Source organism: Phascolarctos cinereus, unplaced genomic scaffold (assembly GCF_003287225.1).
Source record: "Phascolarctos cinereus isolate Bilbo 61053 unplaced genomic scaffold, phaCin_HiC Scaffold_1;HRSCAF=81, whole genome shotgun sequence".
Taxonomy (NCBI): Eukaryota; Metazoa; Chordata; class Mammalia; order Diprotodontia; family Phascolarctidae; genus Phascolarctos; species Phascolarctos cinereus.
The window spans coordinates 56,529,842-56,545,581 of NW_027555514.1; the positions used below are offsets into that span (position 1 = coordinate 56,529,842).

Sequence of the window (15,740 nt, forward strand, 5' to 3'; positions counted from 1 at the left end):
TGCTCATATTTTGTCTAAGTCTCCTTAGGTCCATGTGAAAAGGAAGTATAACAAACTATTTACTTTTGTGTATTGATACTTCTTCTGAAAATCTTTATAAGTCCTTGTCTTATTTTCTCCTGATTGTATATTCTGATTGACAGTGATTGATGGACATATCTTGATCAAGTCAGATAGATGTTTTAAAATGGTGAAACAAAGTATGGGATTGTTAGCCCGTAGAAAAGAAGACAGGGGACTAGCAGACAGGGCAGCTTTCTCCAAGTATTTGAAGAGCTTTCATGTTGAAGAAACTTGTTTTGTTTGGCCCCAAAGGACAGAATTAGAAGCTATAGATGGAAGTTGTGAAATGGTAAATCTGAGCTGCTTTGTAAAGGAAAAAATTCCTAACTATTAGAGCTGTCCCCAAAGTGGAATGGACTGCCTCAGAAGGTAGTGGGTTGTGTCTCAGTGAAGAATTTCAAGCAAAGGCCTGATGGCCACATGCTGGGTATGCTCTTTGTAGGGAGGGCAGTCTCGTTCACTCACAGGTTTGACCAGATGGTATGTGAGGAGTCTTCCAACTCTTGAGGTTCTGTGATGTTTTAGTTATGAGCTTCAAAAGGAGCACTGCAGTTGGCTGGTCAGAATGCATTTTTTTTTTGGCACTGCTTGAAAAGGAAGTTTTTATTTAGTAAACTTAAACCTTTGACAGCTTGGGGTGGGTACACCACAAACTATTTTTCTTAATGTGAATTTTAGTTTGAATGTAAAAAGATACAGTGTAATATTACTTGCCAATAATTTAAATGTAGAGTATTTATTCATTCAAATGTGGGTATTGAGGATGACTAATTCTTCTGTCCCATTATTAATGCAAAGGCAGGTTTCTAGAGCACTGGAATCTGGGCTCTAATTAAAAAAATTAAATGTGTTATACTTGGTGTAGGCTTTTTTTCTATTGAAGATGAACGTGAAAATCTGTTCTTCCCTGAAGCCATGCATTGTGCTGTTAGCGGAGGAAAATTAATCAGAGCCATGCTGTTACTTTGTTGTACCAAAAATCTGGTGGTGCTTTCAGAATGAGCTGTACTTGTCCCATCTATCCATTTATCCTGGGAAAGAACACTTTTTAAAACTTAAATGCTTGTTAGCAGTCATTAATTAAAAATTCTGTCTTTGGAGATTGTTCATAATCTACTTTTTAAAATTTTAGGTAGAACTGTTACAACCAGTCGGTAAAGTGTCTATTATTCAGTTATTAATCTGTTATGTGCCAGATATTGTTCTAAGTGCTGGGGATACAACCAAAGATAAAAGACAGTCTCTGATCTGAAGGAGCTCACATTCTAATGGGGAAGACAACATGCAAACAATTATGCATACAAAAAAGATACATACAGAATAAATTGGAGATAATCAGGAGAGGGAGGGCCTTAGAATTAAGGGGGATCAGGAAAGACTTCATGTAGAAGATGGGATTTTAGCTGGGCCTTGAAGTAATTCAGGGAAGCCAGTAGGTAGAGGTGGGGAGGGAGAGAATTCCATGTATAGGAAACAGACAGAGAAAATACCCAGTCAGGAGATGGGGTGTCTTGCGTGAGGAAAAAGAAAGGAGACCAGTGTCATGGGATTTCAGGGTACATGACTGAGTGGAATAAGGTATAAGAAGGCTTGAAAAGTGAAGAGGGAGCAGATTATTAAGGGTGTAAACAGAGGACTTAATATTTGATTCTGGCAGTGATAGGGAACCATTGGAATCTATTGAGTGTGTGTGTGTGTGTGCATGTGTGTGTGTGTATGTATGTGTAATAAGCGACGTGATCAGACCTATGCTTTCAGATGATCTCTTTGACAGCTGAGTGGAAGATGTACTGAAGTGGGGAGATACTTGTGACAGAGAGGCCAACCAGCATGCGTGTCTCCCTGTATTTAACATAAATTAATTGGAATATTGTTTGTCATACCTAAATATAATTAATAACACAGAATTGTGAATTCAAGGTCTTGTATGAGATTATGAATTAGGGAAATCCCAGTGTGAGATTTCTTTTGATGCCTATTGACAACAATTCTACAGCTTTCATTGACCCTTTGGCAGGCTAATAAAGCCTATGGACACTTTCTTAGGAATGATGTTTTTAAATGCATAAAATAAAGCACACAGGAATGGCAAGAAGTTAATTATATAGAAATATGGCTATCAAAATGTAGAAAAATGTTTACAGAGAAGAGTAAGAACTCTTGACTTAAAGAGCAGCTGAGGGACACTTCCAATTTAAGTAAGTTGCCTATGTTCACTCATTTTTCAGTTGTGTCCAATTATTCTTGACTCCATTTGGGATTTTCTTGGCAAAGATACTGGAATGGTTTGTCATTTCCTTCTCCAGCTCTTTTTATTGATGAGAAAACTGAGGCAAACAGAGTTAAATGATTTGCCTAGGGTCACATAGCTACTGAGTGTCTGAGGCCAGATTTGAACTCAGGTCTTCCTTAATCTAGGCCAGTTGCTCTATTCATGGCTCCACCTGGCTGCCTGTAGTCACACATTACTATGGTCAGAGGTAGTATTTGAATCCAAGACTTCCTCAGCTCAGGGCCAGCTCTTTTTTTCTCTGCTAGGACATTGTTAAATATAATTAGCAATAATTAGTAATAAATAACAGCACAGAACTATGAGTTTGGTGGGTGCAATAAATGCTTATTGAATTGAATAATAATGATGAATGATCATTTGAAGATCTAAGCTGTGGAATATTTGAAGATCAGCCGCTTTTATAAATTTGGTTGAAACATACAGAGTTTCTCATATCTGTTCCAAATAATTTAAATAAATACATATCAAGTAATTCCCAGAAGTCAGAGCCTCAGGAGTGAGTAATTAAATCTATCAACAAAAGTTAATTGAGTGGCTACTACCTGGCATGCACTGTGCTAGGATTATCAACAGACAGGTCCAGGGAAAAAATAAAACTCTTCAAAGTTTTAGGACACAAGTTTAAATTGTGGGAATTTCATCCTTTGTTGCTTGTTTGTTAAGATGGGACTTAGTTACCCGAACATCCAGGAAGTTCCAAAATTAAAGGCATAAATGTAAAATAAAGCATGTATTCTGATAATGGAATGTAGAGGTTTTATTCCTTTTTTTTTTAAAACATTTTTATTTGAAGTTTTGAGTTCCAAATTTTATCCTTTCCCTGTCCCCTCCCTGAGACAGTAAGCAATCAAATATTGGTTATACACATGCAATTATGTATAATGTTTCTATATTAGTCATTTTGTACAAGAAGATTTGATTAAAAGAAAAAAAATGAACGTGAAAGATAGCATGCTTCAACCAGTATTCAAAGGATATCAGTTCCTTCTCTGGATAAACCTTCTCTGGTTTATCATTAGTCCTTTGGAATTGTCTTGGATTATTATGTTGCTGAGAATAACTAAATCATTAACAGTTCTTCGTCAAACAATAATGCTTTTACTGTGTTCAACATTCTCCTGGTTCTGTTCACTTCACTATGCATTAGTTTATGTAAGTCTTCCCAGGTTTTTCTGAAATTATCCTGCTTGTCATTTCTTATAGCACAATAGTATTCTATTGCAATCATATAAGGGTTGTATTTCTAAAGGAATAAATGCTTTAATTCTTCTTCTTTTTTCTTTTTAGGCAATTGGGGTTAAGTGACTTGCCCAGGGTCACACAGCTAATAAGAGTTAAGTGTTGGTCTGAGGCCAGATTTGAACTGAGGTCCTCCTAACTTCATGGCCGGTGCTCTATCCACTGCACCACCTAGCTGCCCCTAAATGTTTGAATTCTTAAGCAGTTAGTCCTTTGTCTCTCTTCTATCAAGGGAAGGCAGCATAGAGTAGAAAATAAAATGCTGGTCTGGGAGTCAGAAGACTTGATTTAGACATTGCCTACCTATGTGATCCCTCTGGGCAAGTCACTTAACCTTTCTGAAACTCAGTTTCTTCAACTGTAAAATTATAGTCTTAGACTCAGTGATCTCCAAGGTTTTTCCCAGTTCTAAATCTATGACCATATGAAAAGGGACACAGTTACCTTTTTCATTTGAAAAAAAAAACAAACCTGACAATGAGGATGTTGACTCCATATAGTTGATTATTTTTCCTGTAATGTTTAGAAGAACAAACATATGTTGTTCCATTTGTTTTAATATTCTTTAATTATTATTATTTTTACTGAAATTAAGTAATGAATCTTAATTAGGGAAGTGGTTCATTGCATGGATTACTCAATGGTTTCTGGAAGCCCTGAACTCTGGAAGCAGAGCTAGCTTTCAGTTTACAGCATCCTATGATGGGACATCATGTAGTCTTTTTATGTCTTCACATCATACTCTCCATTAGTGTGATGGTAAATATTTAACAATCAGTCCCCTAAAAATGTATGCACAATATTTAAGTTTAACCAGCATTATTAACACTTTCTATATCACTTTATTATCACCAAAACAATAAATCAAGCCCCAATTTGTGGTGTTGGCCTGTTTTCAAGGGGAAAATGCTCAAGCTGAAAATTTAGCAGTTAGCTCTCATGTGCTGGTTTGAGCTAACTCCAACATGCCTCTGATAACTGCCCAAAATAAAGCAGACTCTGAGATCTAGGATTCAGTTATATTTTTTCTTTTTAATCTAGTAGAGAAACATATTCCATAACTTCACTTTGTAGCTCATTGAAAGATTACTACAAAGCACTAATTACTAAGACAAGGTCTCTATGAATCTTGAGGGACAAACAGGAGCTTATCTTCTCAATTCTACTTTTATAACAAAGGACAGTCACTGATATTGATTAATCTTCTATGCCCCGGTGATCACACTCTTGTGATTCGTCGCATTGGCCAGTTAGTCAGGGTTGCTCTTTGCTTTTAGATGACTGTTAGGTCCCCAACAACAAAGCCTCTTAAAGATAATCTAAATCACATCTAGCAACACCACACCTGATGGAACATAATATAATGGAGAAGATGCTAGAGGGTTCAAATCCGAGCTTTATTACTAATTATGTCAATGACTGTGGGCTTTTTCTTGGCATCACATATCTTATTCCAACCCATAGATCTTATTTGTAGAATACAAGCTCCTCAGGAGTATGAATTATTTTGTTCTTTGAATTTATATTCATAGTGCACCCTTCCTAGTTCTTAATAGATGCTTGTTAATTGAATTAATCTTGAAAGTACTCATCTTAAAGAAGCAATAGTTTTTGGATGGGCAAATAAACAACTGATTTATGGGTATAACTGATGTTGACATAATGTAGTAAAGAACTTTTAAACCAAAACATCGTATCTGTTAGTTAACAAGCATTTATTATGCAAATGTGTGCTAAGAGCTGGGGACACAGAGAAAGACAACAACTGGACCTTGTCCCTAAGGAGCTTACATTCTAATTGGGGAGAGAAAATGCAAATAACTGTGTACATACCAATGGAAATAATGTAAATGAAAGATTATGTCAGAAGGGAAACAATAGTAATGGGGAGGACCAGGAAAGGCTTTTTTTAGGAGATGGGATTCCAGCTGAGTTTGAAGGAAGAAGAAGCCAGGAGGAGGGGATGAGGAAGGAGAAGATTCTAGTCATGGGAGAACGAGTGAAAATGTACAAACTAGGTAGATAGTGGACTGTGAGCAAGGAACAGTGAGTGAGAAAGCCAGTATCACTGGATCAAAGACTGCATAGAGAGGGGCAAAGTATCAGAAAAACTTAAAAGATAGTCAGGGACTAAGGGTGAAAACCTAAAAAAGAGGATTTTTATATTTGATCCTGAAGACAATGGGAAGCTACTGGAGTTTATTAAATAGGAGAGGGTGTGATATGGTCAGTCTTGTCCTTTAGGAAGATCACTTTGGCAGGTGAGGAAAACATGAAAGTGTAGACTTGAGATTCGATCAACGTGAAGGTTCTTGGGGTGAGCTGATGAGAACTTATGCCAACTTAGTAGGTATAAAAGAGGAGAGAGGAGCATATATACAAGAGATGTAAAAGTACAAATGACAGGAATTGGACGAATCAGACCAGTAGAATGAGTTTGAGAGAGGAGTCAAGGATGACACTAAGGCTATAAAGGCCAGATGACTGGGAGAATATTTGTTCCCTAGATAGTAATAAGGAAGTTGGGAATAGTGGAAGAATATGGGAAGGAGGGGAAAGATAATGAGTGGAATTTGGATAATTTGTACTAAAGATATCCAAAAGGCAGTTGGTGATGAGAGACTAGAGCTCAGGGAAAAGTTCAAGATATATTTATAGATCTAGAAGTGATCTACATAGATATGTAGCTCCTGTAGCTAATGAGATCACCAAATGAAATAATATAGAGTGAGAAGAAAAAAAGGGCTCCACAGAGACCCTTGGGAAACAAAAATAATTAGTGGCTATTACCTGCATGAAAATCCAGCAAAGGCACCTTAGAAGGAGTGACCAGCTAGGTAGGGAAAGAACTAAGTGAAAACAGAGAACTAAAAACCTAGAGAATATAGAGTATTCAAGAGAAGAGACAGATCAATAGTGTCAAAGGCTATGAGAGGGTAAGAAAGATAAGGATAAAGAAAAAGCCAGTAAAATTATCAATTAAGAGGTAATTGATAATCTTATGAAGCAGTTTCATTTGAATGATGAAGTTGGGAGTCAGATTTAATGGGGTTTATAACTGAGAAGAGGAAGTAGAGGTAGAGAGTGTAGAATGAGTTTAGTCACAAGAGAAGAGATATAGTATGACAGCTACTGTGAATCATCAGACGAAGGGGGGTTTTTTTTTGAAGGGGAATCTAAGGGTGCACTTGTAGGCACCAGAGAAGCGGCCAATAGTCAGTGACAGATTAGTGAGGGCCTCAGGATGATAGAAGGAGCAATATATCAAAGAAGATAGTGAGAAATGCCAGGTTGATGGTGGTGGTGGTAGTGGCAGTAATAGAACAAGGTCCCAAATGCGCAGATATCAGGCTACTATAACTTAGGGTTCCGAGATTTGGGCCTTGGGCTGCCATCATATCTACACTTTTGGCCAGGTTCATATTACCTGTCTGTGTAAGATAAGATTTTCAATGTGGCCATTTTCCAGGAACTGCTGCCACAAGGTCTGAGATGTTGGCATTGCCTCAGGCTGGTCAAGGCTCATAAATGGAGGATTTTTAGAAGCTGCAAAGGAATTTTCCACGGCAGTTCTTGTTGAAAAGTGAGAAGAAGATAGTCAGAAGGTTAGCCAGGTGTTCACAGCCCTTTGTGATATTGGAGTCTCTTTGAACCTACTCTGCATCTTTTTAAGGAGTAGGGAAAGGAAACAGCTTTGTCTCCTTCCTTTAGAATGTAAACTCTTTGCAATCAGATTGCCTTATTTATTCCTCCTTTCTAAGAAAAGTGCATCCCTGAAACCTTCTGGCTATTTAACATTCAAATATGGACCTACAGTCTTTGTTCTACAGATGGAAGCCTATTCTATCCATTATGATCATACTGTTCCAGCAGTTCTCCAATGCTAAAGTGCCCTTCCTATTTACTTCATGCCAATTAACACAACTTTGATTTTTAATTCTACACAATTTGCGCTTAACTACTTCACTATTTTTATTTACAGTAATTTCTGTCTTTTGACCTGTATGATCAGTGACAAATTAGAGAGATAAAGTGCACTATTCAATTGAACTGTGGCCAATGCTTAATTATGTAGCTCTAGGGGACAGCAGATTTGTAGCTATTATATGAAGGAACAAAAATTACGGGTTTAATTGTTTCATGGTAATTGTTATTGTACCATTTTTGATCATTTATTGCCAACCTTCCCTCAACTGCATATGCTATTTTATTTCTAGTGGATCCTACATTCCAAAGGATTTGCATATTCATAATCCACAAACTCCCATTCGGAGAAACCAGATTATGAATGCATCCATAATTCATTTTCATAACCAATTACTTTAGTCTTTATCGCAAACATATGAACACATAAATAGGCCTTCTCTGTTCAGCCATAGATGACTGGAGTTAACCTTAAAACTCTTGATCTATATTAGGTTCTATTTATCTTTAGAATACTGTACAATAAGCCTTCAATTAATGGGTTCTTCTTTCAATTCCAAAGCTAGACTTGAGGTATTACCTCTCTTTAAACCACCAAGTACCTGAGCCTCATGAGTCTCCAAGGGGACCTGCTCTTAAATAGGGATGTGTCAGCTGGGGTCACTTTTGTTACTAGCATAAATGTAAATTTCCTGGTCTCTGATATTTGTCAGTGGAAGCTCTCAGAGACTTCTAGAACTTTTCTTCCTGTCCCACAGGGAGTGAGACTTTAAGTTACTGGACAGGGTAGAGTAGGAAGTACAGAGAGGAAATAGACAGGTAGAAGTAGTAGTGAGAGAATGCCAAAAAGCCAGCCATTTTCATGGTTTCATGATGCAGGCAAGTTTGGTCACAGAGAAAAAGAAACAATCCTACGGCTAGAATGACTAAAGGTACCCTGTGGTGCACCATTAAAAATTGCTTGGCATGGCCATTTCTTTTCGTTATTGACACTGCTTCTTTCTTTTTCTGGAGAAGGCTAATATCAAAGCGCATATTCTGTATTAGAGAATATTAGGAGATGACAAAGTTGAAATTAAAGGAAAAAAAGGAGACCTTGTATAAAAGATGCATGTTGGAAGAGTATGTCTCAGCATCATGGTGAGGAGGAGTAGAATAGTATCAAGAAAGCCAGATTTGGAGTCATAAATTCTTTGTTTGAATACAGGGTCAGTCTGTGTGTTACTATCTGTGTGGTTTTGTCCAAGATACTTACCGTCTCTTGGCCTCTAATTTAGTCATCGGGTCTGTGCTTGAGGTCTGGCTCTGCCATTTATTACCTCTATGTCTTTGGGGCCTCTCCGGGCCTCACATTCCTCATCTGTAAATTGAAGATGTTGAACTCTATAGCCTCTGGGCTCCTTTAGAGCTCAAGATTGATCATTTTGTGATCCTAGGCTCCATAGAATGAGGAACCTGGACCAAATGAAGTCCAAGGCTCTTTCCAGATCTAAATTCTATTGTCCTTTAGGGTTAATTTTCAGAGGTTAATCCAGTAATCATATCTAGGAGCATATACCATTAAAGAGTAAAAATAAAAAAATTACGAACATCCTTTCTCTTTAGACAGGTACAGAAATGGCCATCCATTCAGAAAGACCTCTCTCTCTCTCATCTTCTTCCTCAACTATAAACACAGGCTAATCGCAATAATATTAATTCTTGTGTAGTCCATTGATGAAACTGTTCTCAGATATTTGTTATAATTAGCCAGAGGGAGTGGTGTCACTGGGGTCAGGGACAAGTGGATCACAGCATTACAGATCTGTACCTAGAAGTAATTTTGGAGGTTATCTAATCCAATCCCTTTATTCCATAGATGAGGAAATTGAGTCCCAAAGATGTGAAATGATTTGCCTAAGGTCACACAGTGGTTGAACTAGAATTTGAACCTGGGTCCTTAGACTCCAGTCTAGCACTCTTTCCATTGTTTCATCTAGCTCTCCCAATTTCATTCTCTACACATGTTCACAGCATAGACCAGGTCTGTACAACCTGCAGCCTGCCAAAGGATTTCGTGCAGTCTGTGAAAAATGTAGAGAAACATCCTCTACATTTTTCCGGGCCACCCAAAATCCTTTAGCGTGCAGCCCATGGACCTCCACATTTTTCAAGGTCTACCCAAAATCTTTTGGTGGTCCCCAGGTTGTGCAGACTGGGTGTAGACTCTGAATTTCTCTAGGTCTAGTTTCTTTTCTTGGCCTGCCTAAGAGATTTGCTTAAAAAATAGGCATTGAGCAGTGTTGAGAGAAGGACATTTTACTGGACAATTGGATAACTTTTTTCTTAAAGAAAAGTAAAAGTTGTCTTCTCAAATACTTTGAACTTTGCAGATAATAATCACATTTCACTTCTTTCCAATCTTTTAACAGATGAAATCTTACCATGTCAAGAAAGATTGAATACCTGTGATTGGACACACCAGCCAGATATGAGTCTGTGTTATGAAAATGGCTTTGACCATGAATCTGCAAATGAAAAATCATGCTGTAAGTGGTAAAGCGGGGTGACTGCTCTGGGCCTCTTGTTGATTGGTGAATATTGTATAGTCATTGCATTGCAGGGAAATGACAGTTCATAAAACTCGCGGCACACCAATAGGAATGCTTGTTAGTTAACTTCTCTTCTACCTTTAAAAAAATGGCAATATTGAAGATAGTACTCAATTTCTATCTAGACAGAGATAGTCTACTGGATAGTGATAGCTCAAGATATTGCATATTATTCAGAAAAAAAGATCTCATTAAAGCTATCTTGATTTAATATAACAAAATTCAGTAGTGCACATAGTAGGTATTTAATGTTTGATGGATTTGATTCTTAAAATTCGCAGGGTTTCATTAAAATTAAATCATTTATGGTTGCCATGAGCATTGTCAGTGTGATGAAGTGGGTAGAACCTTTACTTTACTTTGAAATCACAAAGACCGAGGTTCAATTTATATTTTTGATACATACTGGCTATGTGACCATGGGCAAGTCATTATATTTCTCACTGCCCCAGGGAATTGTCTGAGATTGGGATTCTTAACCTGGGGTCAGAAAACTTATTTTTTTTTCAATATGATTGTTTCCTTTATAATCCTATATATCTTACTTTATGCACTTAAATACATTATATCTGATAAGGTATCCCCAGGCTTTACCAGATCGCCAAAGGGGTCTGTGACACAGACTTGTTTAAAAACCCAAGTTGCTTATTTGTATCACAGGAAATAGGAGGAAATTCCTTTACCCATGAAATTACAGGTCAAGGTATCTCCACCCATCTACAAAATACAGAGAAATATGTAATGCTCTACCTCCCTGCAGCAAAGCGATATGACTCCATTTAATAAATAGGAAAATTGGGGATGAAGTTGGGTGGGCTTTGCATGCTCTGCCATTTTGAGTCAGACTTGTACTTCTTTTTTCTATTTCTTTCTTCCTGGTACCAAGTCAGAGGTGAGTGGCAGGATTTTAACTGGGATTCGAGAGAGAGTTTACAATATGCTGGGGATGCAAATCAACACAAATAAAAAAGAAAAAAGACAGCTCCTGCCCTCATGGAGCTTAGATCCTAGTTGAGTAAGGCAACTTATAAAAGGGAGATGAAAAGTGGGGGGAATAGGAAGAGGTAGCCCATGGGGCAAGGAGGTGAAATCTGGAGATTCGGAAGCGTGGCTTAGGCTGCTCCCCAAAATGGAGGACCCAGAAGGAACTCTTTATTGGAAGAAAGAGTGGTGAATGGAAGGAAGTTCCAGAGTGAGAAGGCCAAAGGGACTGAGGGAAGTTCCAGGCCCACGGGAGGATGGAGGTCATTTGTCTTGGGGGGTGGAGAAGGAGGTCCAATGCCTGTTTCTCTTATGGATGGTCAGTGAAGACTCTGCTCCATGCATTTAAAGCCCCTCACCCACAATGGCTCAGACCTTTCGGTTGATAGTTGGGGCTATGCACGCAACAGAAAAAGATTCCTCCCAGCTGTGTGGTAGGACATTGCAGAGTGTCCAAAAATGGTCTTTCAGTCTCCCAAAAATAGTTCCCAAGAGCCTTTCACAGGGGTAACACCATCTTAGGTAGTCTAGAAATGTAACAGACCTGTCCCTGTCATACACACTGACTGTCTCCTAGCTATGCAGGATATCCTTTGCCTCTCCACCACCCACCTTGCTCTCCTCCCTCACTTCCATCCCTGTTCTTATCATCCCCCAATCTTCACAGAGTTTGAGAGACCCTTGATAGATACATTGAAGATTTGCTAAAAAGTGAATTTATTTGGTAGACAGGGGCCCAGGGGAGTTGCCTCTCCCTTTCTAGAGCTTCCCCTTCTATGAGTGTCCTTCTTCCTGAGCCTCAGGTTAAGGAATCTCAGAACCTGAGGCATGGGAGAGAAGATGTCCTTCTTGGGATGATGGGTAACCTACAACACGGGAGAGTTAAGGGAAGGAGGTCCAACAGAGATGGCAGATGTCACAGTTAGTTACTTAATTAAAAACAAATTCCTTAAAAACAATTCTGAGTCATCAGACACAAAGTAGCTTACCCAAGTTGAATCAGTGAGAGAATTAGGCCTAGGATCCTTTGTTATTCCCTCATAAAAAGCAGAGCTATTTTTCTCCCTTGTAGTATGTCGGTTTTGTGGATTTGAGTCTGATACGTGTGGTTGGAGTTCTGCGATATCTGCCAAGGAAATTTCCTGGGTCCACACAAAAGCAAGAGAGAAACTGGGGTTTGGATCAGCACCTCCAGAAGATCAAGGTGGTGATACAGAAGGTAAGGAAACAAGGATACTAACCGTTTTGTGTTAGTCTTATAATGTGTTTTTATTGCAGGAGTATGAAAAATGCCATTGGGTGTTTTTGATGGGAATACTATGCGTTAAATAGGTTGTGATTGGTACCATAGCTATAGCATGAATACTAGCAAGGGCCCTTCTTCCATGGATACGTGTGGCAAATCATCTAAACCAATGGTGTCAAACTTAAATAGAAATGAATCTCTGCTGCTCTCATATTGATTAAGAAAACTGCAAATTAACATCGTCTCTGTTGGATTTTTATTTATTATTTTTTTAGGCAGTTGGGCTTAAGTGACTTGCCCAGGGTCACACAGCTAGTAAGTGTGAAGTGTTTGGTCTGAGGCCGGGTTTGAGCTCAGGTCCTCCTGATTTCAGGGCCGGTGTTCTATCCACTGAGCCGCCTAGCTGCCCCTGTATTTTTATTTATTTATGTTGTACTTTTATAATTCCTAATTACATTTTAACGTGGTGGGAGTTAAAGCCTGAGGACAGCAAGTTTGTCACTTCTAAATCACACATTCTTAACCTGGGACTGATTCAAGGAACCCTAAGGAAGTCTGTGAATACATTTCAAGGGCTCTGTACACTTGGATGCGGGAAAAATTACACCTTCATTTTCACTAACTCTAATTGAAATTGAGCCTTTTCTTCAGTTATTTAAAAACATGATTCTGATGGGTTCCATGGGTTTCTCCAGTCTGTTGAAGGGCTCAGTGATGTAAAGAATGTTAAGATACTTGCTCTAAATTGTGAATGGTTTTTGTTTGTGGCATTTATGACTAGTGGCCAAAAAAATTCATTAGCCAGTGGCCAACCTTCTAGTGATGTACTTCTCCAAACTAGGTTAGTTTGGATGACAGATAATAAATCCGTTATGAGATTTGTACTTGAAGCCCTTCCAGACATTTACAGCTTCTTTTTGATTGGCTTTCAAGAGCCCAGGATTACCCATGTAGCACAGTGAGGCTTTGGAGTAGGACTTGAATGAAGATTGTCTTTCTATTTATTAGAAATTGATAGAAAGGAATCTGTTCTCTAGCTGTTTAGAGACAGAGTTACCTTGGATTACATTTTTACCAGTCTAGTTTTTATTGTTTTATTAACGCTGGAAAAAAAAATTTATACTCAGTGATGAACTAAAAAAAAAGAAGCCTTTTTATATATCTACTTCCTTACCCTTCTTGTCATCGCAGTATTGTTAGTGAGTTGTTTCTCCCGCTCCACCCTGCCTCCCTCCTCCAGTCGCTAACCTCTAAGTTCCATCTGCTAGCGTATTATGATCACATTTATTGAATTCCCACTATTATCAGCACTATCATAGGCTCTGTGGGAGGTACAGGAAAACACATCGGATATTCCATTAAAATAATCTCAAAGCATTAGGAACACCACCACCACCACCACCACCACCACCACCACCACCACCTAAATATTCTCCTTGTTTCCTTTGGTTAGTGTGGTGGGTGTTTGAGTAAAGGAGGCAGATGTGGGTTTTAGTTCTAGCTCTATCACTAAAAATTTTGCATGGTCTGAGCAAGTTGTTTAACTTTTCTAGGCTTCAGTTCCCTGATAAGGCCTAATAGTACCTGACTTATTTATATCATGTAGATGAAATGAATTAAAATTTGTGAAGGCTTTGGAAAAAATTAAGTGCCACACAGTGCCAAGATGAAATTCATTTCAGCTTAATAATACTTATCAAATGCCTACTATTTACAAGGTATTGTGTTACATAATGAAGACACAGAGAAGGAAAACAATAGTTTCTACTCTCAAAGATCTTACAATCTAATAATTATGGTATTCAGATATACAAAGAAGTATTTTAATAGGTAGAATGTGATGAGAGCAAAGAAGATCAAAGAAAGTACAAAAAAAGAGAAAGGAAGAAAAAGAAACCTTGAAGAGGAAGAGATCATGATCAACTGGGGAAAATAGGGAGACGATTCATGAAGGAGGTAGGACCTGAGCTGGATTTTGTGGAAAGAAAAGGATTGAAATAGATAGAAATAAGGAGGGAATGCATTAAGGTGTGGTGGATAACTGCACAAAAGCATGGAGGTTGGAGAATGCAGAACAAGATCAGAGGCCAGCTGCTGGTTCAGTTTGTCTAGAATGGAGAGTATACAAAGGGCAGGAGAAGTAGTGTCAGGTAGGTTAGATCTTTTCCTAGGTTTGATCCAGTCTAGGGAGGACCTTATATGTTAGGCTGAGAAGTTTTAATTCTGTCATAGAGGTAGGAGAGAGTCATTGAGGTCGGTGGCTGCTAATAATTATTTTTTTTTATTACAATCATCAATTAATCAACCAAAAAGACTTTATGCCAGGTACTGCAAGGCACTAGGGATACAAATATGATGAGTCAAACAATCCCTAGCCATGAGGAGCTCATCCTCAGCAACATCATTTTAAAATTGGGCAATCAAATAAGATGGGCAAGGCATTTCTATTTTATATTTTACCTGAAATGTATTCAGCATCAGAGCACATTGTTATTGACAATGATAGTAGCACCACTGCATTTGGACCTGGCTACCTCAGTACGCTGTGTACCATTTGTGGACGTGCCTGTGATACCTGAGAAAGTGAGATCAGGAAGAGAGGCTGAGTCAGAGACACCTATAGAGAAGAAATTTGTGCTGGAAGAAATACAATTTTAAGGGCACACAGGGATCAGTTTTCAAGGTTTCTCAAAAAGGGAGAAGATTCCAAAAGAATGCAAAAAGATGATACTTTTACAAAGAGAAAAAGACAATGGGAACACATTTGTATCTACAGACCTCTATGCCGACTTTCTCATATCTCTAAAATCTTTAGGAAACTCCTCTATGCATATATCAAGGCTATCTTGAATGGAATCACCAGTAGAGAATAGTTAGGCTTTCCCAAATGATTTTTTTCAACAAGCCGTGTTCCCACTGTTGCGTCACAACTACGAAGTATGGGAAACTCAAGATTTGGCCTTTATAGATAGCTGTCAGCTTTAAAAGATCATTTGACTCAGTAGACAATATTGTAGACTCTCATCCAACAACATGCTTGTCCCTCATAGATAGGTTAAAACCATAGAGGATTCTTTGGTGGTGTGTCAATTACTTAGCAAAAGCAATCATTGTGATATATTTTCATTTTTGACAGTGCTGGTCATTCATTTGTGCTTCTGTCGGCAATAAGAGGCTAACATCTGATCTTTAGCAGACGAAGTCTGATTGAGCTAGATCCACCACCTTTATTTACTCACCTATTGAGAGCTGGATTTTATGCCATGTAGAAGTATCTCACTGTTCTGTTTTTGTTTTATTTTTGGTTTTGAGGCTTTTGAGAATGGATATCACTCCAAGGAAATATGCAAAAGTTGAGGTGCGTAAAGAGCACATTTCCGTGACTCTTAGCGACATTTCAGTA

General features: G+C 38.3%; 1 protein-coding gene across 1 annotated transcript in view; it reads left to right on the plus strand.

Annotated features, from left to right (window-relative positions):
* Positions 1-15,740, plus strand: part of MALRD1 (MAM and LDL receptor class A domain containing 1) — an 844,925-nt gene that overhangs the window by 58,694 nt on the left and 770,491 nt on the right. Inside the window, 2 exon segments of the mRNA XM_020966909.2 lie at positions 9,931-10,047; positions 12,164-12,310. Coding sequence (XP_020822568.2) covers positions 9,931-10,047; positions 12,164-12,310 — 264 coding nt within the window.